The sequence below is a fragment of the Bombyx mandarina genome, chromosome 20 (genome assembly GCF_030267445.1).
Source record: "Bombyx mandarina strain Sakado chromosome 20, ASM3026744v2".
In the NCBI taxonomy this organism is placed as follows: Eukaryota; Metazoa; Arthropoda; class Insecta; order Lepidoptera; family Bombycidae; genus Bombyx; species Bombyx mandarina.
Window position 1 is genome coordinate 4,907,266 of NC_143226.1, and position 24,967 is coordinate 4,932,232.

Here is a 24,967-nt window from a genome sequence, read left to right on the forward strand (position 1 = left end):
TTTTGTATTAATTTATGCTTCGATCAACAATAGTATACTTCCTGGACGTTGCGGGCAGACGGCACACTTATTAGAAAATGTTATGTTTGAGTTATAAACATGAATTTTTTACTAATTGGTAGCTAATATGATGTAAAATAATTTTAAGTAATAAAAAAGTAGGTAAAGAGTTGTAATCTTTTTGAGAAATTTTAGGATTGTTGTAAAAATTGATGAAAAAATAACAGATTTATGCTAAAAAAAACATGCTTATTGTCAATTGAGCGGAGGTTTTCTCCCATTTTTTCATTTTATGAGGACGCCTCAATACTTTCAATCATTATGGAATTTGTTTGACAGCGATAGATTATTTAGTTCAAAAGTTACACAGTTTTGTTTACACTGAAATTACAGTAGAGAAAAAAAAAATTAAAAATTTCAGAAAAAAATCCAAATTTTTTTTGCATTTTTTTAATATTTTCCCTCAATAAAATTAAGCATAGATTCCCTCATTTCGATATGTGCACATTATAAAGAATCACACTGTATAACTAGATAAAGGTACGTACAAAATCAAAGCAAAAGCTGTCCGCGTGAATATACACATAAATAGCTAGGTACATTTGTTTACTAATAAACGGGAAAAAAGTTTTGAAACAATTTGAAGTTCAACCTAATTACAACTATGGCACCTAGTAATAAAGTCACAAATCTCCAAAACATTATCAAATACTTACGATCATTTGTCACATAAAATGAGCAAAGCAATAAATTACTCCTGTCACAAATGAAAAGACATATGTTAAACAACATTTAATGTGAAATCAACCTTAAACGACAGCAAATAAAGTAATTTTTTCCGTTATTGCCTTGAGAGCTACATCGTTTTATTTTGTTTAATTTTGCTTCTTGGAATTTCGATTTCTATTTACTACGGGAGGTAAGGGAGTCGCGTTGAGCACTAAATTTATTAAATGAATAAAAGTAAAAGTTTAGTTGTTTACTTTTAATGTTTTGGGCATGTTTGTTAGTATCTATACTAGAGATGAAACGGATATCCGGTAACTATCCGGTATCCGGCCTATCAGGTCATGTTTTCACTATCCGGCCGAATACCGATAGTAAATCAGTATCCGGCCGGATTTTGAATAGTAAATTTTAAGAAAATCTCACGGTTATCCAAAAGGCAAATAATACCATAATAGGTTATGGACCACTTTTATTTTTATAATCGCACATCAAAAGTGATTGTTTCATTAATTAGTTTGTTTAATACTCAAAATTAACAAGTGGCAAATTGTGGTGAATGAATACCTAATCGTCGTGGTACCGAGTCGTCGCGATATCCGCTCTAGTGCGACAACACCCGAACGCGCACGAATATTTCCGAAAGGGCCGAATATCCGGCGCTCCGGCCTCGCAGCTTGCCGAATATTCGGTATCAGGTATCCGGCCAAACCACTATCCGTTTCATCTCTAATCTATACATTACTTATTATTTTATTAGCGGTACGTTTTTGTGAAATGTGTATTTTTATAATATATTCATAAGTTTTCGCGACTAGTACACATAATAAAACAACGTTTATACGGTTTTAAACGCGGTATTTTAATTACAATGTTTCGGCCATTTATCAATAGCCGTGATCACGGAAGACAAAGATGTCCAGTGTCAATGAGTAATGTTAAAGTTTTTATTTAGCCTACCGCCATTTTGTTAATTGTAATTTGTTGTACATATTATGAAGTTGCTATCACACTTTTTTAGTAAAGATTTACCTCTACTCACGCGAATACAATTTAGGTTAACGCTTTCAGTTTTCATACAAATAGCAAATACATCGGTAGAGGCATGGAATAACACGCCCATGTCTCTTAGGTCTATTAATTTGTGAAAGAATTGTTTCTCTGCTGCACACAAGTTATTTATTCACTGGTCATACTTTATTTACTTACAACGCATCCCTAAATAAATCCTACTATTTGCGGCATAACACTAGAAAATGGACTTTCTCCCAATGTGGAACAAAGATTAATAGAAAGATTGTCAATTTTGTCACAAAATTCTAATGCTTTTCACACACACCTGTTCAGTAACTGTGTGGACAATCTAACGTTCATTATTTGATTTTTGAAAAATAAGTGCCTACAAGATAATTTATTTGCTAAATGTAAACTGTTTTCGTCTTGCAAATTGTGTAATTTAGTAATGAATTGCCACTTAATCTGTTTTTGATTAGATGTGTGTAAATTTTTTTTTGATTCAAAAGTATTTCTCATTAACTTTACCATAATATGACAAGTATCTAGGTACACAACAATATCGTAATCGACACAAGGATTCTGCATTATTTATTTCGCACTCTAACATTTTCATGGTTACAATGTTACTTTTATAACCATCAAATGTTACCGAATGAATCTGAATCGCTATTTTTTCACTTTTTTCTAGTGCTGTCTTAGTCGAATTGGCTTTCATGTCTGTCAATGTGTCAATGAAAAAGCAAGCCAGTGGTAATTTCCAACTATCATTAATTGCAACCAACATAAAGACGTATGCCTGAGTAGCTATTTGATTGTTATCATCGCTTCCCAAACCCATGTCTACCAAATCCTCATAACGCTTGCCCGTCTATATTTTTGTCTTCTTATTGCCATCTCATCGGCAACAAGGGCGCATAATAATTTTTTTAAACTTTCTTTTGCTTTTGCTTCTAACCTATTCAAAGTTTCTGCACAAAATCCGGGTTCCGCATCGACACTCCGATACCATTCGAACAACGCATTAGGGTGTGGTAAGTATGTGTTGAACATTTTATGCACGTTCTTATAAGCAGCAGGGGAGTAAGACTCCCCGCGCATTAGGCAGCCCGGAACTCTTGGCTGCGGCAGCCAATACAACGCGCCTGTTGCACGGCAGCCCATTGGCTGTGCGCAGATAGAGCGAGAAAAAAACCGATCTGGGTATGTATGAACATCTTCAAAATAGTTATAGAATAAGCCTTTTGAGTGCCGTTCTAGAAAAAGAGGATGAATCCAGTGTCTTTACTTTGCCTTGCGTTTTTTACGAGATAAAGTCCAAAGCGCTCGACGAAAGGACCATAAATGGGCGTCGATTGGCTTCTATAACTGGCTGCTCAAGCATTTCGGTTGCGGCAGCCAGGATGCCTAGAGCTGGCTGCGAGGCTGCGAGGAGCTTAAAAATGGAGCCTTAAGGCAAACCTTCTGGCACCAGGTGGATATTTTGAAAATGGTTTTTTACGCTGTTTTTTATTCTTTACGTATATCCCATTAAACACTTGTGCAATTTCAACATATTTTGATCAGTTTTTCAAGACTGTCTCATCTATAATTTTTTTTTTCGACAAACTATATTTTTTAAAGAAGTGATTTTTTTTCTCAGTTTCTTGTTCAATTTTTGCAATGTTTGAATTTTTATTTATTTATTATCTGTGACTTTGCGAGCAGTGAGTAACTGTTTATGCAGAAACCTCTTTCTGGGTGTTCCACAAACTGATATTAATTCTGATAATGATGCAACAGGAGAGGTCTGTGCTTGGTCTTGGATACAGGTGGCCTTTTGTGTCATGTCTAACTCAGAACTCGATGATAGAGGCTGAAAAAATAATAATAATGTAAGTCCTCAATTAATTATCTGCAATGGCGCGAATATACGTTACTGACATAAACTACAAATCTCAATTAAAAATTATCACTTAGTGAAATTGTTAGAGTATAAGAAATATTAAGTCCAATTTTTTTACTGAAATAATTTGTGTAATATGTGTTTTTTCAATAAATAAATAATCTAGCATCTCATATAATAAATTGACGACACCTAGTGCTAACAAATGACTCACTTGCACGGTAATTTCAGATACTGAGAGTTTATTAATTGTGTCAATTGCCAAAAGTGTGACAATTATGCGTCCTTCAACGGGGGTTGAATATGTGTTTTTGAAAAGACTCTTTAATAATAGAAAAACATGAATTCCAACAACACGATGATTTAACGTTTCGCAAATACATTTATGCACAAAAGAAAAACAAATATAAAATAACAATTTGATTGTGAATCATTAATGAATGTACCTGTAATTTAGGAACTGCTGTTTTAACCAATCGACGTCGGTTAGTATTTCCGGATATATCCGATTTATCAAAGTGATCGGAACATATAACCGAATTCTTAGCTCGCTTATAAAAGTCATCTCTTTTTTCTCTGGCGACAATCGAGATCTATTCTGCACACGTAAACGGATTGATAGGAAATCTAAAATAAAAAAGCAAAATATTTAATGAGAGTCCAACAAACAGACACAAAAGCAGCATTAACCAATTTTAACCAACCAATTTTGAAGTTCTACTAACAAATTTTAAAAAATTATTACAACGCAAATCTACTCCATGCATTTACTGTTCTGTTAAACCAAAGTTTGTCCATGTATTGGCGAGCCTTGGCCAAACATTTGTAGCGGTGGTTTAAAATCGGTAATTTTGTTTACAATTTAATATTATTTATTAGTTTAAAGCTTAAAATATAACTTATACTTCAAGTACTTACCGAAAGTAAAATACTCCGGCCGATAAATTGCTTTTTCGGGCATTATTTTTGCAGCTTTTGAATACACACTGCGGCATTGTGAGACGAGTTGAAATTGGCTGTGTTTGAAGTGAACTAAACAAAATAAAGAGCTCACGTCTCAAGGGGGGTTATCTTAACGAGACGTATTTTTTGCACCGACCCGATATCTAGTAACTATTGTTGATCGAAGAATGTATGAAACTATGTAAATTGAATTCTAAATGAGAAATTACAGAATTTTAAAGATTAAATTTTGTTTTATGTTGTTGTTGAATTGAATAATCCTATTTATTAAATTAATAAAAACTCAATGTTGCCATCTTTCTTTTTTTAAGCCTTCCATACTTTTTTTTTCTTTTTTTTTTTTTTCGGGTAGAGGGCCGAACCTCCTACGAGGTCCCCGCGCAAAAGGGGCGCGCGGGGTATGTGAGACTCAACGATCTGCATGGTGCTGTGAGCAGACCGCGGGCCCAAGGATTTTAGGACCCACCCACTAAACGACTCTCCTGCACTCTTACACCCGACGTCAGAACCCGGATGAGGTAGGGGGGCTACCGCGGTCAACACTACAACCAGACGGCGCGGCTCACCCCAAGGACGCCCAGCCGACGGAGCCTTCGAGGCGAATCGAAGGCTCTGAAACGTCGGCCGTCTCGGTACGGCAGCCCGTCGGGCCGCCCAGACGGTGCCGCTGGTGTCCCGGAATACCCCGCTGGACCAGAACCAGCCTGCCGGGTCGGGACGCGATACACCGTCGACCGGTCGCTCTATTCACTCCACAGCAGCGCGCTAGAGTGCTGGTAGCGCGCCGCGCGGCCTCACACCCTCAGGTCGCCCCTTGACCTTCACCGGGGGGAGGCCGCCACCTACAGGGGCCGGGACGTACGGGCGTATTCCCGCCTCCGGCCCCCGGCTCGACGGCGACGGATCGGTGCGGAAAGGGAAGAGCTCTCCCTCTCTCGCTCCGCCGCCTCCTTCTGCGAGATGGTGGACTCGCAGAAGTCGAGCATCGCCTTCCAGGACGCGTCGCTGCCAAGCATCGTAGCCACGACGCGCGGCAGCGAGAGGTCCTCTCCAATGACCGCGACGAGGGCGGCGCGTTGCTCGTCGAATCCAGAGCAACGCGCCAGCGTGTGTTCCGCTGTATCTTCCTCGTCGCGGTCCGCGCAGTGGTGGCACTGCGCCGTCGGTTCCCTTCCGGCTATCTTGTGCAAGTACCGGCCGAAACAACCATGGCCGGTAAGCATCTGCGTTAGCCGGAAGGTGAGGCATCCGCGGTCGCGGCCCACCCAGTCCGCGAGAACCGGGCGGACCGCCTCGACGGTACGGAGGCCGGCCGACGGGTCCGCCAAGCGGCGAGACCACGCCTCCAGCACGGACCGCCGAGAGTGGAGCCTCCGCGCTCGAACTACACCTTCGCTGGGGCGCCCTTCCCCCCTAGAGTGGAGGTCGCTACGCCACCTGTAATCGGCAGCGAGCGCCTCCGCCTCCAGGTCCCAGGGTGGCGCCCTGGCGAACAAGCACGCTGCCTCGAAAGAGACGGTGCGGTATCCTCGGATCGCCCTGACCGCGATCGCGCGCTGCGGACGTCGCAGCGCCGCGACGTTCTTGCGGGTCAGGGCGTGGCACCATACGGGAGCCCCGTATAGTGCCATCGACCGCACCACCCCCATGTAGAGGCGGCGCGCCACCTGATCGGGACCCCCGACGTTTGGAAGCAGCCGGCTCAAAGAGCCGGCCGTCGCCATCAGTCGAGGGCCCAACTTCTCAAAGTGAGCGCGGAAGTTCCACAAGCCTTCCATCCTTCTCCATCCTTTTTTTAAACTGAAAGCCAAATTAAACTGTAAAAAGGTTTTAATACGTTATTTTTGTTGTTGAATAATATAATTTAATATTCAATTAAAGCTTTGACATGTTTAAATCCAGTTAATAAAATAATTTTGATAGGTGTTCGACTTTCCGAGGGATGATTATGAAAATAAACTTGGATTAGAAAAACTTGTATATTAAAGTAAAAAATCAATAATCTAGGATACAGTGTCACTTATGACAAGGGTATCATGACAACGGATTTGCGTATTACAGCGCTCTCTAGTGACGGTTTTAGGAGTTGGAAAAAACAGGGTGAACATTCCGCCCACCATGAACTACAAAAGTTCATAGCCAACAATGAGGCCATCAAATTTTACATGTACAATTAACATCTCCATGAAACCGTAACATCTTAACCTAATAGTAATCAATAAAGAACTGCTCAACATGAACTAAATATAAATTACACATTAAAGAAACCATAATAACGACAAAGTTCAGTCAAGGGTTGCTTTTAAACAGTTCGTACTTACTTACAACTAAACAATAACAAAATACTTAATAGCTGATGCATCCAAAGATACATTTAAGTTACATACATTGCATGAAATATCTACAGTTATTCAGGTAAGTAATGTTAAAAAGCGATAGGCAAAATGCAAAGTTTGGAGACTGGTCTTACAATTTTAGATTTCTTACATTTGATAGTACCCTTGTGACATTATCTGGAAGTCAGTATGCTCTGGTACGACCTTGACCATTCGATACATCTTAACTATGTCCGCTGCGAAACATATAGGATAAGTACGCCATTTCATAATTATGTGTCGTAACTCTGGTTGAAGCCTTGGACCTACCAATAAATCATTGTTCAATGACTTGCCGCTGGTACCCTTACACGAAGCGTCGAAAACAACGCCGACCTTCGTTGTACTTTTGTCCTCGCGAACAACCAACTGCATGATGAGGTAGATAAACGCATCCTGGCTTAGCAGCTTCTTGTTTGTCATTAATTACTTCTATATGATTCATAGCCAGGTGGCTACATTTATTACCTTGGATTATTCTTGCTTCAAGAATGGATTATTTTCAAGTTTCTTCTTGAGCAAGTGGATTGTTGTCGCGAAAAGGAAGACCTACAACATAACGACCCAAACTGTCCCTAGTTGTAGTGGATTCAAAGTATCTTTCACAGGATTCTTCTTCCTTGGATAAAAGTGGATGATGCTAGTCAGTTTCAATCTCCCAGAACTGACGCAGCAAATCATTGATTGAGTTGTCATGGGTATGTGCGCTAATAATGTAAGGAGTATCCCCACTAACTTAAACTCGTCCCGACAGGATCCATCCCAGCTGTGTATTTTGAGCTGTCAAGGTTCCAGGTGGATTTCTCAATATGCCTTCTGACAAAACCTGACCATACACATCAGCGCCCAGTAGAAGATCTATATTGCTTGGTGTACCATATCCTGGATCAGCCATCTGCAATTGCAACAATACCGGCCAATCCTGAAATTGAATTTGCTGTGAAGGAAGAGTGGATGTTAGGCAGTTTAAAACATAGGCTTGAACGGGATAGCTAAAAGAGTTATATGTGGACTGTACTTTAAATTGAACCATATGTTTTACTGAAATACTAGATTTTTCTCCTCCTAAACCAGATATGGTACTTAGAACTGGCAACCTTCAAAGCTGCAAAAGTTGAACTGCGTGTTCACTAATAAACGAGGCTTGAGAGCCCTGATCCAACAATGCCCTAAGTGTGTGATACATACCCTTGTTGGATACATAAACTAATGCGCTAGCTAAACATTACTTGACTACTTGATCTCATTTCACTGTTAGAAAAATGGCTGACAACACGCTCCACGTGATCCGCTGCCTGCGGTTCTTGTGCTGGCTCCCGCTGTTGATTAGTGGGCTGACTAGGACCCGCCAGGGTCGGATTGTGAGTGCCGCCTTCCTGATGCAGCAGCGAGTGATGACGTTGGCCACAGCACCGACAAGCCGTGCGTCGTTTGCACTGTGTTACCGAATGGTTAGCTCCGAAGCAATTGAAACACAGTTTTCTCTTCTGGATGAAGTCCCGGCGATTCCCGATGGCTTCTTGTACAAATTTCTTGCATTGATAAAGCAAGTGATGTCCCGAACAGAATGGGCAGGATACAGACGTCGTCACGCTGAACACCTTCGGTTTATCCACTGCATCTTTGCCTCTAAACTCTCTTCTTTGGTTTGGTTCTAAAAACTCGAGTGCTCGATATCTTGATTCCAGGAATGATTGGAAATCGCTTAGTGTAGGCAATCGATCAGCCTGTTCGCTTAGTTTTTGTTCCCATTGTTTCTGGGATTCATTATCCAATTTTATTGTGATGAGATATATAATCAGGATGTCCCATGTCGATACAGGTATACCAAGGTTAGATAAAGCGTGCAAGCAATCATTTGTCGTATCGAGTATTTGTTTAACACCGTTGGATGACTCTGAAGATAAAGCCCTTTGGCCCACCAGCCTGGCCAGAATGCTGTTCGCGATGTAACGTTTGTTATTGTACCTTTTGTTTAATAGCTATATTGGTTATTTTCGCATCCCAATATAACATTCTGGTGATTTTCTTCAAACTAACCAGTGTTGTTCCGATAATTGCAATCTCGTTTCGATATATTCCCTTGTTATTCTAGACGCAGGTGACTTTTTGAAATTAATCTTTGCCTTAAATATCTTATTTTGAATATCGGTTTTTTAATATAACTGTCCGGGCCCATTCTTCACATTCACTAGTACTTAGCAACGAAATAGTTTTGTGTTAATTACGGTTTGTAACATTCTTTGCACTTAAAATTGTTGTTTATCATTAGTTGTTTTCTTATCCGGCTCGAAGGACCATGTTCGACTTTCCGAGGGATGATTATGAAAATAAACTTGGATTAGAAAAACTTGTATATTAAAGTAAAAAATCAATAATCTAGGATACAGTGTCACTTATGACAAGGGTATCATGACAACGGATTTGCGTATTACAGCGCTCTCTAGTGACGGTTTTAGGAGTTGGAAAAAACAGGGTGAACAATAGGCGTTCAATGCATAACAATTTCGGTTTCAATGTAGGTATTATTTTTTTTTCGGAAAGTTGTATGAATAGGCTGTACTGAAAACACTTCATCCAAATAAATATAAAAAAAAATACTGACAATGTTGTTGACAGCTAAGTTGTTGATTCTGATTTAATCACTGAAGTAGGAAACCTATGGAAATGAAACGTCAACAAAAAATCGTGCCACTGTGAGGTCATCTGGCCACAAAACATGGCGGTTTTAGTGCTGCCCAGAAGATTTTATGTTAGTAGGTTTTATCGATAAACGTTATTGGCTCATTTTATTTTAAATATTGTTGAGTATGAATGTATTTGTAGAATTTATACTTTAATAGGAAGTAAGTATATTGTTATGTACAAAGATGATGATTTAGATATTATGTGAAATCTAAGACGAGTTCGTGCTTCAAATTTGCCAAGTAAACGATATGACGATTTTTAAAATTTGCTACACTGATTTTATAAAGTTGTCGTTTGCCGCAAAACATAAAGATATGGCGTAGTACAGTGCCATCTGCCGGTGCATTCGTATCGAGCGATGCACCGGTGTTGGAATCTCGCTGGCGGGTACCCATTTTTCTAATGAAATACGTACTCAACAAATGTTCACGATTGACTTCCACGGTGAAGGAAGGTGACTTCCTCGTGCAATAAAAATCAAACCCGCAAAATTATAATTTGCGTAATTACTGGTGGTAGGACCTCTTGTGAGTCCGCACGGGTAGGTATTTTTTTATTTTTTTTTTATTTCTTAGATGAGTGGACGAGCTCACAGCCCACCTGGTGGGTATCACCGCCCCGCCTATTTCTGCCGTGAAGCAGTAATGCGTTTCGGTTTGAAGGGTGGGGCAGCCGTTGTGACTATACTGAGACCTTAGAGCTATATCTCAAGGTGTGTGGCGCATTTACGTTGCAGATGTCTATGGGCTCCAGTAACTACTTAACACCAGGTGGGCTGTGAGCTCGTCCACACAACTAAGCAATAAAAAAAATATATTGAAAAAAGACACCTATAGACAGAACATTTATTCGTTAATAAAATTACAAACGTCATTCCTTGTGACTTCCTCTCTAAAATCACTTAATTATTAAATATTTAACGAATTTACAATAGTGTTTTACTCACTGCGGAATAAAACTATTTTATTTAAATAGTTCCGAAGAGATTTTGTCGGTAGCCTTTTTCCCGAAATATCTAAACAGAATGTCTAAATATGTTTTGATGACATATTTTAAAGACGTATTTATGATTAGTGTCATGATCAATAGATTCCGACCGAAAAATGGTGTCCATAATGAATTTAAATATATATAGATAATAGTTTTGGGGCATCGACTTTCTTGAGATCCTATAAAATATGTTTTAAATAATTATTATTTTTGTATGTTTTAAGCATGATAAAATAAGAAATTTTATATAAACAATCATATTAAATCGATATCAAAGTCAATAAATAATGTACAACCCAAAACAGACGGCCGAACTGACGTGACAATGACATTTGGTGCGCTAAACATGGCGGATTTTCGGCCTCATTAGACGGAGACGGAGACATTTACGTATATTATATACCATAGACCTATATAGTAGGGACACGACATATTGTTCTATACGTACAATTGCTTATATAAATAGCACCCATTTTGAAGGCACATACATAAACATATATCTATCTCGTTCTTACTCAGCACTTTAACTCGCAGGAAAACAATATAACAGTATTTCAGTGCGTACATAAAATGAAACATGAATATACGTAAATATCTCCGTCTCCGTCTAATGAGGCCGAAAATCCGCCATGTTTAGCGCGCCAAATGTCATTGTCACGTCAGTTCGGCCGTCTGTTTTGGGTTGTACATTATTTATTGACTTTGATATCGATTTAATATGATTGATTATATAAAATTTCATAATTTATCATGCTTAAAACATACAAAAATAATAATTAAAACGTATTTTATAGGATCTCAAGAAAGTCGATGCCCTAAAACTATTATCTATATGTATTTAAATTCATTATGGAGCCCTCATCCGAAAAATCCATTTTTCGGTCGGAATCTATTGATCATGACACTAATCATAAATACCACTTTAAAATATGTCATCAAAACATATTTAGACATTCTGTTTAGATATTTCGGGAAAAAGGCTACCGACAAAATCTCTTCGGAACTATTTAAATAAAATAGTTTTATTCCGCAGTGAGTAAAACACTATTGTAAATTTGTTAAATATTTAATAATTAAGTGATTTTAGAGAGGAAGTCACAAGGAATGACGTTTGTAATTAATGAATAAATGTTCTGTAGGTGTTTTTTTTTTCACGCGGTCCCTTGATAAGTTTAAAATTTGAATCACTCTCAAGCGAAAGTGATTCAAATGGTGCGGCGCACCTTCCTTGGGGTGCGCTGCGGTAGTATGTTACGGACTTTAGAGTCAGCAAAACAATTAAAATAGATTGTAATAGTCTAAGAAAAACACGTACTCAAAACACGATAACATTTAGCATGCTAGAAATGGGCTGATGGCTTTGAACTACGCCATATCTTTGTGTTTTGCGACAAACGACAACTTTATAAAATCAGTGTAGCAACTTTTAAAAATCATCATATCGTTTACTTGGCAAATTCGAAGGACGAACTTGTCTTAGATTTCACCCATCTAAATCATATCATATTTGCACATAACAATATACCTACTTACTTCCCATTAAAGTATAAATTCTACAAATAAATAATACTCAACAATATTTAAAATAAAATGAGCCAAGAACGTTTATCGATAAAACCTGATAACATTGAAATCTTTTGTACAGCACTAAAGCCGCCATGTTTTGTGGCCAGATGACGTCACAGTGGCACGAAATTTTGGTTGACGTTTCATTTCCATAGGTTTCCTACTTCATTGGTCCCTACTATATAGGTCTATGGATTTAATCATAGACCTATATAGTATTTAATATATGATATAGGTACATATTATGTACATACATATTCATAATAATTGTTTGTTTAATAGTGCGTTTACGAATTTAGCGGAAAAAACAGCTACGTCTTGAATTTATAACTCGTTTTGTTGTCAGTTTGTTTCATTAAAAATTTCAAAAAAGCTTTATTGATGTGTTTTTATTCCGAATATTCGTCTGAGTCGACTATACTTATATTGTGCGAAAACTTGTGCTCAGTAATGACATGAAGGGTAATCAGGGCTCAAACTTTGTATACCGAATTTCGTCAAAATCGATATAATGGTGCGTGAAAACGTAACTAGTGATGTCAAGCGATTTTAGGAGAAACTAAACAACTGTTTTTTTTTTTTTTTTTTTAAGAAAACCGTTTAAGTATTAGCAGCTCTATGGCGGATACTATACCCTATTAATTTATATATTAAATTAATGTCCATAAATATACGTAAAACATTTAATTATATCGATATCCTATAAAATGCCATGTAGTTTTAAATTTATGTTTGGTAGGCACAGAAACACAAAAAAAAGAGATTTTTGGACTTTATTACTTTACTAACAAGGGCGAACGGAGAATTTAATTGCTTCTGTAGTAAACATACAATGCGTGTTTAAGGAAATCATTCCATTAATTGAAAAAACAAAACGCACAGAAATTTCAACAGCACTTTCTAGAATATTAATGCGCACGCACCTGCCGTCTTTTGACAAAATAGTTTAGAAATATATGTCTCATAAATGTATGTTCTCGGTTTCGGGACTCATATTGTCGTCACGCAGAAGTAGGTTATAGATCACTGCAGTAGACTGTATTGTAAACCAAAATTATAAACGAATTCATTGATTAATAAACAAGGTTTAAAATCAATTGCTAAATAAAACCTTTTTATTTTATAAATTGATCTGCTTAAACCGGTGCTTAAAAGTTTTAATCAGCTGACATCACTAAACGTAACAGGTTATCTTTATACCTAGCTACTTTCGTATTACCGAATAATATTATTTACATATCGGAAGCCGACTCGTTCATTGTGCTTAGTTCGAGTTTTTAACATTCTCTATAGCGTAAAAGTTAACTCAAGTTTGTATGCAGTCGGCTAGGGGCGCTGTTCCAACTCCATACAAATTTGAGTCAACTTTTACATTATCGAAAACTCGCACTAAGCACACAGGACGCTGGAGGCTGTGGAGCGAGAACTTTTTGGAAAGGAATTTAAAATAAAAGACAGAAATATATTTCGTAGCAATATTTTATTTTGCATTTGAAAATGTATCTAATCTATTAATCTTAATGTCTACAATTACTAGGTAGGATGTAATCCAGTTACTAACTACGTAAGTGATAGTTCAGCTCTTCATTAAGTACTCTCATTTCAATAATCAATTAAATAAGGGCGTTACACAGTCGATTAGCTTATAATTGCTGATCGTTATCGCCGCAAAATTATTCTAAAAGTTAGGAGAAACGTTAAGCGTATGTAACAACTATTGTCAAACGTAACAGTAAATATATTTTAGTATGAATAGTTGCAGTACCTATCCTTCTTTGTATAGTTTATATTTTATAACGTCTGTGGTAACTGTGCCAACTACTGTCAAAACCGTTTTATTTCCCGCCTCCATTTTGTTTTGTGTTTAACATTATCTTTTTTTAAACGCTTGAATTTAATGACGTGTGCGTTCTACACTTCAACAAACAAACTATGCTATACTAAAAATCTGTGACTAGCTTCTCTGCATTTTTATTGTTTAACGAATGTAAATGCATTGAATGATAGTTTTTAATCATATAAAATAGTTCGAATGCCAACAAACTAGGTATAATCTTAACTGACTGAACTGAAATGAGTCGTTGGTGACAGTTCATATTAATATATTTTATCAAGGTCAATACTGTGAATAGAGCTGCACAAAGTACGTACCGAGAATAGCTCTTGATTCTTCATAAAATTTTATTAAAGGTCATTGGCAGACTAAATGTCATATAATATATGTGACGCAGAGAAAAGTATGGAGGGTAGAGGTAAGGAGGACCGTCTCATATAGGAGAAGCTTGGAAAAGTGTCCCACTTTCAGCACTAAATAACAGTTCAATAATCCTCCAGAATGGCGCTAGCATAGGCACAGGGTATGATATGAATTGAGCAGTTGTTAACTGATTGAAGTATGCTGAGTTAGGAAATTTAATATATTTAATGACTAGAGTAGTTAGTGACCTCACATGTTTTTTTTTTTTTTAATTTTTTTTTTTTTGCTTCGCTGTGTGGACGAGCTCACAGCCCACCTGATGTTAAGTGGTTACTGGAGCCCATAGACATCTACAACGTAAATGCGCCACACACCTTGAGATATAGTTCTAAGGTCTCAGTATAGTCACAACGGCTGCCCCACCCTTCAAACCGAAACGCATTACTGCTTCACGGCAGAAATAGGCGGGGCGGTGGTACCTACCCGTGCGGACTCACAAGAGGTCCTACCACCAGTAATTACGCAAATTATTTTACGTAGTCTAAACTAATTTCGTCAATATAACCTAAAATTATTGCTGTGGTAAAACGTGGAGACATCGATTGCATTTTCTTATCAGCTTTAAATAAGATACTTTTTGTGATTTTGTAGTGCTTACAGTTCTTTCGTCCTTTTTTATATTTTCTATCTTATTCTAATAACTTTCAGCGCCTTTTTTTAAATTTACCCGGTTGCTACTGTAGCACCACCTTTATTTAGCAGATTTTAACGGACACTTTTTCACACACAAAGACGGTACTCCTTACCTCTACCCTCCATGGAGAAAAGGTTACTTAAAGGAAACTTAAAAAATTTAATTACCTGCTTATTACTGCCACTCATTTTTTTTTTTGAGTACGACATGTTGAATTTGCAGCAAGTGTTTGGAAACATTTTTAAAGAGCATCAAGCACCTTTGACCTTTTCAACACGAGACAATAAAGTCTAGTGATTTAACACAGATTCTCTAAGGGTGGTGTATTTTAAAGCTATTCAATGCAAATGCTTTCAAGTTTCTACTAAAGATAATACCTATCGTTTTTTTTTTTTTTATATTTATTATGGTTCCGTTGTTTCTCCTTGAAAATTAAGTAAAATTAAGTTATAAATGCTCATATTTAATGACAACCTATACAACAAGTCGCTAATTTAACAATTGATCTGTCAAACATTTTATAGATTCTAAAATTCACTATCAATTTTGACTAAATAACATTATATTTTAAAATTCCTAACCTAATTTTATAGTCTATTTTATCAATATGTTTTTAATATGTGTATTATAAATAAAATTGCAACTAATCTGTTTTATTATAAATAATCAACGAAGGAGTTTGTTATTCTTTTGATATACCTAATCAATATTCATAGTGAATTTATTGTTTATTTTTAAAGCCATAATTTTAGATTAGTGTTAATGTTTCAACAGTGTGTACCTATTTAATAAGGTGTATGGCACATTAGAGTAGGTACTTTTTTGTATTTTTTATCTCCGACGGTGCGAGAATAAACATGCACAGTTACTTGGGCAATATCGACTAAACATGTATACGCGCGCGAAGCTTACTGACTTTTAATATACGGTACCTATAACGGTACTGACTCGTTTTTTTAAAGGTATTTTATTTCCTGGTAACTAAGACCTTTAAGTAATGTCTTATTTTAATATATTATATCCTTATTTTTATGACAAATGTTAATATGGAGTGAAATGAAATGAAATGAAGATGATTAATTTGAGACATTAATCAACTGGGATGAAATTAAATTAAGTGAAGTTTACTTCTGAGATGATATGGGATGAGATATAATCTCAGTAAAATGGTGGTCATTTACTAATATTTTTTCAGTGGACTTTTTGGAGGATCCCGAGAAGTTACGTCCAGCGGCTTTGTTTCATTTTCCCACATTTGTGCACTTTCACAGATATTAAACAGTTAATAAACCACCATTATTACACATTTAAACCTGAAGAAACAGTAAATAGACAAAATAAAACAAATCACACAACTTCACTCCTCGCGTTCCCGCCAAAAAGTCCTATTGACTGGTTTTTTTTTTTTAAGAGATTTTATGACCTGGTAACTAAGACCTTTAAGTCATGTCGTATTTTACTTTATTTTCTTAATTTTATGAAAAATGATAATATGGAGTGAAATGAAATGAAGATGATTAATTTGAGACATTAATCAACTGGGATGAAATTTAATGAAATGAGATGATATGGGATGAAATATAATCGCAGTAAAATGTTGGTCATTTACTGAGATATTTTCAGTGGACTTTTTGGAGGAACCCGAGAAGTTACGTCCAGCAGCTTTGTTTCATTTTCCCACATTTGTGCACTTTCACAGATATTAAACAGTTAATAAACCACCATTATTACACATTTAAACCTGAAGAAACACTAAATAGACAAAATAAAACAAATCACACAACTTCACTCCTCGCGTTCCCGCCAAAAAGTCCTATTGACTCGTGATGATCACTAGAGCACAGATTATCAACATGCATTATAGAATTTATAGACTACGTATAATGTCTTTAAGCTTGTGTATATTTAAATGGTGTAGGCAAATCGTTCTTCGAAAACGTCAGGTCGCGGTCGTAAAATTAAATGTAACTATAGTTTTTTATACTGCCCGTGATGTAGCACAGTTGAAAGCAACATACAAATGATAAGGATCTAACGACCTCGCGGAAAGCAGATGTTAACGACCACTTTGCTGTACATTACGTGTTCAAGAAACAAACTTATTAAAAAGACAGATTCTCTTTTTCCTTAGCAAATAAAAATTGTTTTCTGCCAAGGACGGCCATATCGATATTGCCAACAAGTACTTAACGCCGTCTATTCTTTTTTTGTTCTCCCGAATATTTAATTAAATAGGCTGTGCTTTTTGCTTGTCAATCATCTATGACTTCCATCTTGAATGTGATCGGTTTGTGGCCGATCGGCTTCATGGCGAGACGGCCGGCATTGTTAAGGTTAATTATCTCATCATCGCTGCTTGAATTGAAGCTGTCACTGTCAGAATTGGCCTAGAAAAAAAAGGTGAATTCTTATTTAATGTAAATTATGAACCTTTGTGCCTAGCAAATGAAAATTAAAAACTAAATTGATGACGACATCATGTTCGCGTGAGCAACCTCGTTTTTGAATATTGCTACTGTGGCGCATCTTTTTCCCATACAAAGTTTAGCAACGTCTAAAAACGTCCCGCCGTAATACGTACATCTTAAGATATTTTTTTTAGGGAACGCGGCGGTGTAGGCTATGAGAATCAAATGATTTACGGCACTAAGTAGATGCGCCATAGGAATTTGCCCATAAAATAGACGTCCAAAGAAGTTCCGACAAAATAAATATGATAATCAAGAGGCCGTCATGTGACGTTGCGCCATTTCATAAATTTAAAAACACGACGTTGTAAGACGTTGGTCACGCGGACGTGTTAAGTAAATAAGTAAAATATTTAAATTCTGAAACTCGTGCTTGTAAAGCGCTGTTACTATACGACATCAAAACGTTAGAAATTTCATTTGAATTATCCAATGTACTCCATTTTGTAATTGTAATTGAAATCAAATTAGAGCGAACTTATTAACAAAACAGCGTGCGATCCTATTCTATCATCGTATGCAATAATAATTGGATCGGCTCTAAGACATTTTAATTTAAATTCAGATCCAAACCTAATTAGTTAAACAAATTTTTATGGTAAAATTAAGCCACCTCGTTTACAACTTACTCAAATAAAGTTGCCAAAAACGAAAAATTAGTCACGGAAGAAACACGCAAATAAACGAAAAAATAGAAGCGTTTTAAAACAGCATATATTAGAACGAGACAAACATTTATTTCTTCGTACGTCGCACGATGCTCGTTGGCAGGCGTCTGGACGTTCTCTCCTCGCCGCTGTCCACACACTACACAAAGACATATTTACAGCATACAAGTAGCATACTTTTTCTACAAGTTAATTACATTTTTACAAAAGCCGGTGCTTCAAGATATTATTATGCCTTTTTTTTAAAATACATTTTATGACCTGGTAACTAAGACCTTTAAGTCATGTCTTATTTTAATTTATATTCCTATTTTTTATGGAAAATGATATTATGGAGTGAAATGAAATGAAGATGATTAATTTGAGACATTAATCAACTGGGATGAAACTAAATGAAAAGAGATGTTAATGGATGAAAAATAATTACAGTAAAATGGTGGCCATTTACTGAGATTTTTTCAGTAGACTTTTTGGAGGATCCCGAGAAGCTACGTCCAGCAACTTTGTTTCATTTTCCCACGTTTGTGCACTTTCACAGATATTAAACAGTTAATAAACCACCGTTATTACACATTTAAACCTGAAGAAACACTAAATAGACAAAATAAAACAAATCACACAACTTCACTCCTCACATTCCCGCCAAAAAGTCCCATGTCAATTTAGTTAATCTGCAGACACAGATTATACTAACAGTAAATTTTTAATAGTTTAAAAACTTTCAATCTGTTATTTAGTTCAAGTTGGCATGTGAATATGGTCTAATTTTTATATGGTAAAAATTATTAGGTCATATTATTAGGCAGTAGTATTTTTAAGGCGTATTACTTTGTAGACAATCAAACTTAATTTTAATACACCTACTATGTATTTCGTATAATTTGAATTCAAACAAATGGCAACAGTTCGGATTTTAAGCGTTGGACCATGAATTTGCGATTTGGTTTTTAACATTTGTAAATGTTAATTACACATCTTAAAGGTACATTAATTAATTTATAGAATGTAACGTATAAATTTTGGTAACGATACAGGACTCATTTTTAATTTCGTTCAAATCATTTGATTTAGGGACTAGATTAGACTAGACTACTTGTTAAGCATTAAAAAAAAAGATTATCTCTAAATTCAAACTTTTTGAGATTATAGATTATAGCAAGAGTTTTTAGTTGGCTGTCTTGAAACACAGGCTTACCTAGCTTTGTACTTTTTTGTACTACAGTATTAAGGAGGAGGAGGAGAGATAAGGAGAATTATGTCATAAGGGAGACAAGTTAAAAAAAAAACCAGCTATAAACATTAAATTACAACTCAGAAACCCACCAAAATAGCGTTAGCGTAGCCAGTGGTGCGATATAAATGTAGCCGTTGTAAACTAAGCGAAGTGTGCTGAGTTTATGAGTTACAATAACTTTTAAGACGCCATATTGCAAATGACACCGCTTGCTACAGTAACGCCATCTATATTGGTTGCTTTTCCACTGACACTTTATCATACACAGAGAGGGTACTCCTTAGTTCTATTCTACATAATAGTTTGACATGTTAGAAAGTTAGAATTATTAATAAGGATGATATTAGACTTGTATCTGTATATTCAATTATGTATTTTGAATGCGTTTCTGTGTGTATGTATGTGTGTGTAGTGTGTGATTGGTAAGTGAGTAAGTTTGCTAATTTATTTAATGCTCGATCTTTTACTTATTTCTATGACTGTGCAACAGTACCCTGTTCTTCACTTGCTGATGTTGATTCCGCAAAAAGAGCCCACTCCTCTGTTTTTGAGTTACATGTCGTCTCATAAAAATCTCATACACAAATACAGTCGGCCAATAGGAACAAGTTCGAATCTCGTCACATATAAGGAACTAATTGATGTTTTAATTTAATGATAAGCATATAGAAGATTATTTTGTACAATGACGTCAACATTCATAGTACATTTATACCTACTCGCATCGGGGGAGAGAGAGGGAGAATCTACTGTCAACTCATCAAAGTTTTTGCAGATTTATTTCTTAAAATTTTATCAGATTTTAGATTACGTATCTCGGAAATATTTACGCTTATCTTCGTGTGTTAATATTATGTTCAGTGTGCTTAATACGAGTTTTTTTAACGTACTCGATAACGTAAAAGTTAACTCAAATTTGTATGGAGTTGTAACGTTTGCTTACGTTTGCCACTAGGGGCGCTGTTCCAACTGCATACAAATTTGAGTTAACTTTTACCCGATCGAGAAAGTTAAAAACCCACCCTAAGCACATTGACGACAGCAATACTAGAGGCACGGCCAAGTTACTTACTGTCTACCACCTCCAGCGAAGTAGTTTCCGTCGAATGGACAAAATATGGTCCCAATATTTATCGTGAAAAAAAAACACGATTGATATTCAGTTACGCAACGTTATTATACACCTAATCCATATGGAATAAGGCCCGTTTTTGCTTCACATCATCAGTGTTGGCTTACGTCAAAATCGCCGATAGTGAACTTAGTGCTGGCGGCCTCCGCGACGAGCTGCGCGGGGGCGGGGGGCGCGGTCTCCGGCGACAGAACCTACACACCGACCGGCAAGCACACGTGCGAGTGTTAGTAGTGACCAGGGTTGCCAGCTCTTAAAAATCGATTTCCACTACCGCGACATTCCACAGACTATTATTTAACGGGAACTTGTTATTTGTGAAATCTGTGGTGTGAATAGCCCGTTAAATAATTGTGTGTGTGTGTTATTCTATTTATACAGTAAAAGCTCTTTATTCTCAGGGTCCTCCTTCAGTCGATCGCTCATTGCTGAGCATCGTGATGCGCCCGCCTTTGACCTTTTTTTGTAATTTGTAGCCACTTTAGTCGGTCAGTGGCACAGTGTGTCAGTAGCTCAGTCTCACATCCAGATACTCGGACACTTTGTCACTCCATCTTTTCCATTCGCAGAGTATATGTTCCGTAATTATGTCGCAAATACAGAAACCGTGAATATGGAATGGTGATTTACATAGGCCATATTATTTAATTTTAACAACATACTTTAGGCATAGTTTTAATAAGGTCTATTTAACTTTTTTATTAGTTCGTTTGAGGACGTATTTACAAAGGATATTGGATTCGATACCTACATATTGGAATCCTTTTTACCTATGTGTACGTACCGATTAAATTCGCGAAGTGAAAAGTCTGTAGTCGCACTGGGTCGCATTTTTTTAATCCGCGAATATTTAAAACGCGAATGAAGGAAGCGCGAATAAGAAACTTTTACTGTAATTATTTTATTGACTATGAATTTTGAGACCGTACCTTTTGGCACGTTTTACACTTCCATTATTTAGAGTTGTGCCATCAGGCTACTAGTGATAGTACAGTTGTTGGCAACCCTAGTTGAAACCCAAATGAAATGAGTCAATGATACCCTGTTTTTTGAACACCACTGTTTAAAATCCACGAGTGGACGAAGGAGCGATATATAATTCGTGTTTTAATTATTTATTTGTTAAATGAATTCAGTTTCAACCTTTTTCTTGGTACGGAAATACACCTGCAACTAACTCAAGTGCATCTATTTTCTGTCATCTCTAATAGATGTTGTCAATGTCAGAGTTACAGCCAATCTGGTTCCGGGTGTGATTTGCCATTTAAGTGTATTTATTTTATACTATGTATGGAAGCCATCTTTAAAAAAAATACCAAGGGACTTGTACAGTGCAAAGGCAATTTCATTTTAAACAATTATATTCAGACCTAAGTGTTGAATTGTATTTTGATTAGGTTACCAATTGTATTCTACGTCCTTTGTCCATTCATGTTTTTATACAAATGTTCAATTAATCTATAATGTTACTATTTTTTATGTATTTTTAGTATTGTTAATAAAAAAGAAATGAGGTAATGAAATGTATTTTTGTTATCAAGCAACTCTGGCTTTTATTCTCTACAAAAGAGCGTTGGATTTTCCGAAATCAAGCAGCGCTTATATAATCGAGCTTTATCAACGATAAAAAGTTTTAACAACAAAAGCTGTTTTTGTTCCTGAAATGTAGGTATTAGCTTTCTATTGGTGCCATTATTTTCAGCTATGGTTTATAGTTTTTTTTTTGTTTCGACCGTAATATTTCATTTTATAATATCTATATTAGACTGTAATAGACATCGATAGACTGTGATAGCATTTAATATCGTAAGGAGTAAGACCTGACTTAGTTACCAGTCTTATCTTAAAGAAATGATGATGTTTCAACTCAGTGTGGTTATTTTATCGAAATACCTTCACTTTCTTTATTATTAAGCTCTTTTTTTTTATTTTTTTTATTTCGCAGACAAAAGGTTTGAAACAAAATTAGCAGTCACACAATTAGCCTTTCTAGCGAACATAGAGAAACATTAACTTTTAGCTACTATTATACAAGTTTTAGGCGTGACCAAATTTAAGTTAACCGATAATCTAATATTATTTGCAAAACTACTTTTGTAATTAAAACATCGGAAATAATGTTGAAAAAAAAAACGCGGGAACAACAATAAATTGCAAAAGGTAGTTTAAGAATTAATAGCTGTTAATGTAAAATCTGACTGTCAAAGTCACTAAGTAATACAGCATGTAAATCAGATAAAATCTTCAGTTCATTAAATTTGGCCATATGTAAAATAAGTAGGTAGATTTGTCGTTAGTTAATTAATTATCTGTCAATGTCACTAGTGTTTAAACGTCTAAAGTGACAAAGGCAAAGGAATTTATTTCAAATTCATATTAATCAAAGCAGTTAACCGTTATAGGTTTTTGATTAATTGGAAACTCCATGAAAATATATATAAATCGAGTTGTTTACCTCTGGTTTACTGTAGGACTGAAATCAGACAAATTTAAACCTTATTGTTATATGGCGAAGGCTGTAATTACATACATCTTGATCGCTCATCATCTCCTTAGTCGAAACTGTGGTTTCTATACGTCGGATCGAGCCCTGGTGGATGTCCACGTCGAAGGCGAGGCACTGGAACCTTCTCAGCAGGAGCACGGCAGGTATTGGCAGGACACCGGCCAGGATCATCAGTATTGCGATGAATAGCACCCATGTTGGATACGGAGTTTTTACCACGCGACCCTGCATATGAATAAAGTGATTATATTATGTATTTTGGAATTCTACGTAGGTTTTTTATTGCTTAGATGGGTGGACGAGCTCACAGCCCACCCGGTGTGAAGTGGCTACCGGAGCCCATAGACATCTACAACGCTAATGGCGCCACCGACCTTGAGATATAAGTTCTAAGGTCTCAAGTATAGTTATAACGGCTGCCCCACCCTTCAAACCGAAACGCATTACTGCTTCACGGCAGAAATAGGTAGGGTGGTGTTACCTACCCGTGCGGACTCACAGAGGTCCTACCACCAATATAATGGAGGTGCGTGCATTATAATTTTAATTATTTTGTTATAGACCCGAGCGAAGTTGGAGCAGGCCGCTAGTTCATTACAATTCACCCGAGTATTATAACCACTTCGATAAAGCGGCACGACACGAGAACCCTCTCATCGTGGCCGCCGGTAACTACATTCCCGATCCTGCGGACAGAATGGAAAGCAGTCGACGTCGCCCAAAACACGTCATCTCGGATCCTCCCGATCCACTAACGGTGCTTTTAGGTACTTCAAGCACCGGTCACCGTTCTCGTCGAACCCGTCGCTTGCGACGAAGGGCTCGACGAGTAAATTAACTCTCAGACACAGCCCACTGAGTTTCTCGCCGGATCTTCTCAGTGGGTCGCGTTTCCGATGCGGTGGTAGATTCTGCGAAGCACGGCTCTTACTAGGGTTCGTGTTAGCAACGTCATCAGGTTTGAGCCCCGTGAGCTCACCTACTAGCCACGGTTACGCTGAAATAGCCCCTAGGGCTATCAGCTTAGGTAGGAAAAAAAAAAAGTATTAAAGCCGGTTATAAGAGGACTCTCATTATTCACGATCGATAGAACCAAAACATTCATTAAGAATTCGATATAGTCAAAATAATGTCATTTTAAATGTTTGGTTTTTTTAAATCACGATTCAACTCATGTAGATTTATAGTTTACACATAATATTACGATGTTCTTTGTTTTCTTTGTCACAAAAAATCCGAGTAATCAATGAAGTGTGATTAAACTTTACAAGAAAACAGGTTCGAAAAAAGTCCCTTATGCTGTCGCGATAAAGTTATTTATAAAACACGCTATTTTCCTTGTTCGAGGCGGCGCATAGACCTTGGCTCAATCACAGGTCTGTATCGATAAATAACAGACGATATTTTCTGATACTAGTGATTTGCACTAGTTAGTACTAGATAAAGAGACTATTATAAAAATACAATAATAATAAAAACGAATAAAATGGGATCATTTTATCTTTATGGTATTGGAAAATCTTTTAAAAGAACTTAGTGTAACAATGAAGTAAAATAAAAATAAAAATAAAACACCTAATGAAACAGAAATGTTTTCGCAATGGAATGTTGCAATGCATATAGTACTGGAGATATATCCCAAGAAGCGTGATGAGTATCGACCCCATACAATGCAGGACAAGAAGAAGAAAAACAAGATTAGTGCCAAAATCGTTAAGTTACAAGTATCGTATGAGTACCTTATGATTCTAATGAGTATATTTCGCACCTTTAGAATTGAAGTGGCATAATCAAAAATTCTTATTTTTTTGTAAATGTCAAAAATGTAATTAAAGTTAAGTCATTTTTTAGTTTTCGATTT

General features: G+C 36.6%; 2 protein-coding genes and 1 long non-coding RNA gene across 4 annotated transcripts in view; 1 reads left to right on the plus strand and 2 right to left on the minus strand.

The window, feature by feature from the left end:
• Positions 1-24,967, plus strand: part of LOC114247906 (uncharacterized) — a 294,552-nt gene that overhangs the window by 45,189 nt on the left and 224,396 nt on the right. The gene's annotated exons all lie outside the window — the stretch shown is intronic.
• On the minus strand, positions 435-4,653 carry LOC149500704 (uncharacterized). The gene is made up of 3 exons (XR_016324834.1): positions 4,544-4,653; positions 4,072-4,252; positions 435-3,595 (listed from the first exon to the last, which is right to left on the minus strand). It is a non-coding gene; the product is annotated as an uncharacterized LOC149500704 (long non-coding RNA).
• The window catches only part of LOC114247871 (sodium-dependent neutral amino acid transporter B(0)AT3), a 41,457-nt gene continuing 30,158 nt past the window's right edge, over positions 13,669-24,967 (minus strand). Inside the window, exons 11-14 of one of the 2 annotated variants that reach the window (XM_028180948.2) lie at positions 23,131-23,331; positions 20,708-20,794; positions 18,300-18,373; positions 13,669-17,485 (exon numbers count right to left, since the gene is read on the minus strand). In XM_028180948.2, coding sequence (XP_028036749.1) covers positions 18,302-18,373; positions 20,708-20,794; positions 23,131-23,331 — 360 coding nt within the window. In that variant the 3' untranslated portion in view covers positions 13,669-17,485; positions 18,300-18,301. The remainder of the gene's footprint in view (positions 17,486-18,299; positions 18,374-20,707; positions 20,795-23,130; positions 23,332-24,967) is intronic. The other variant, XM_089735985.1, reaches the window with a different exon arrangement.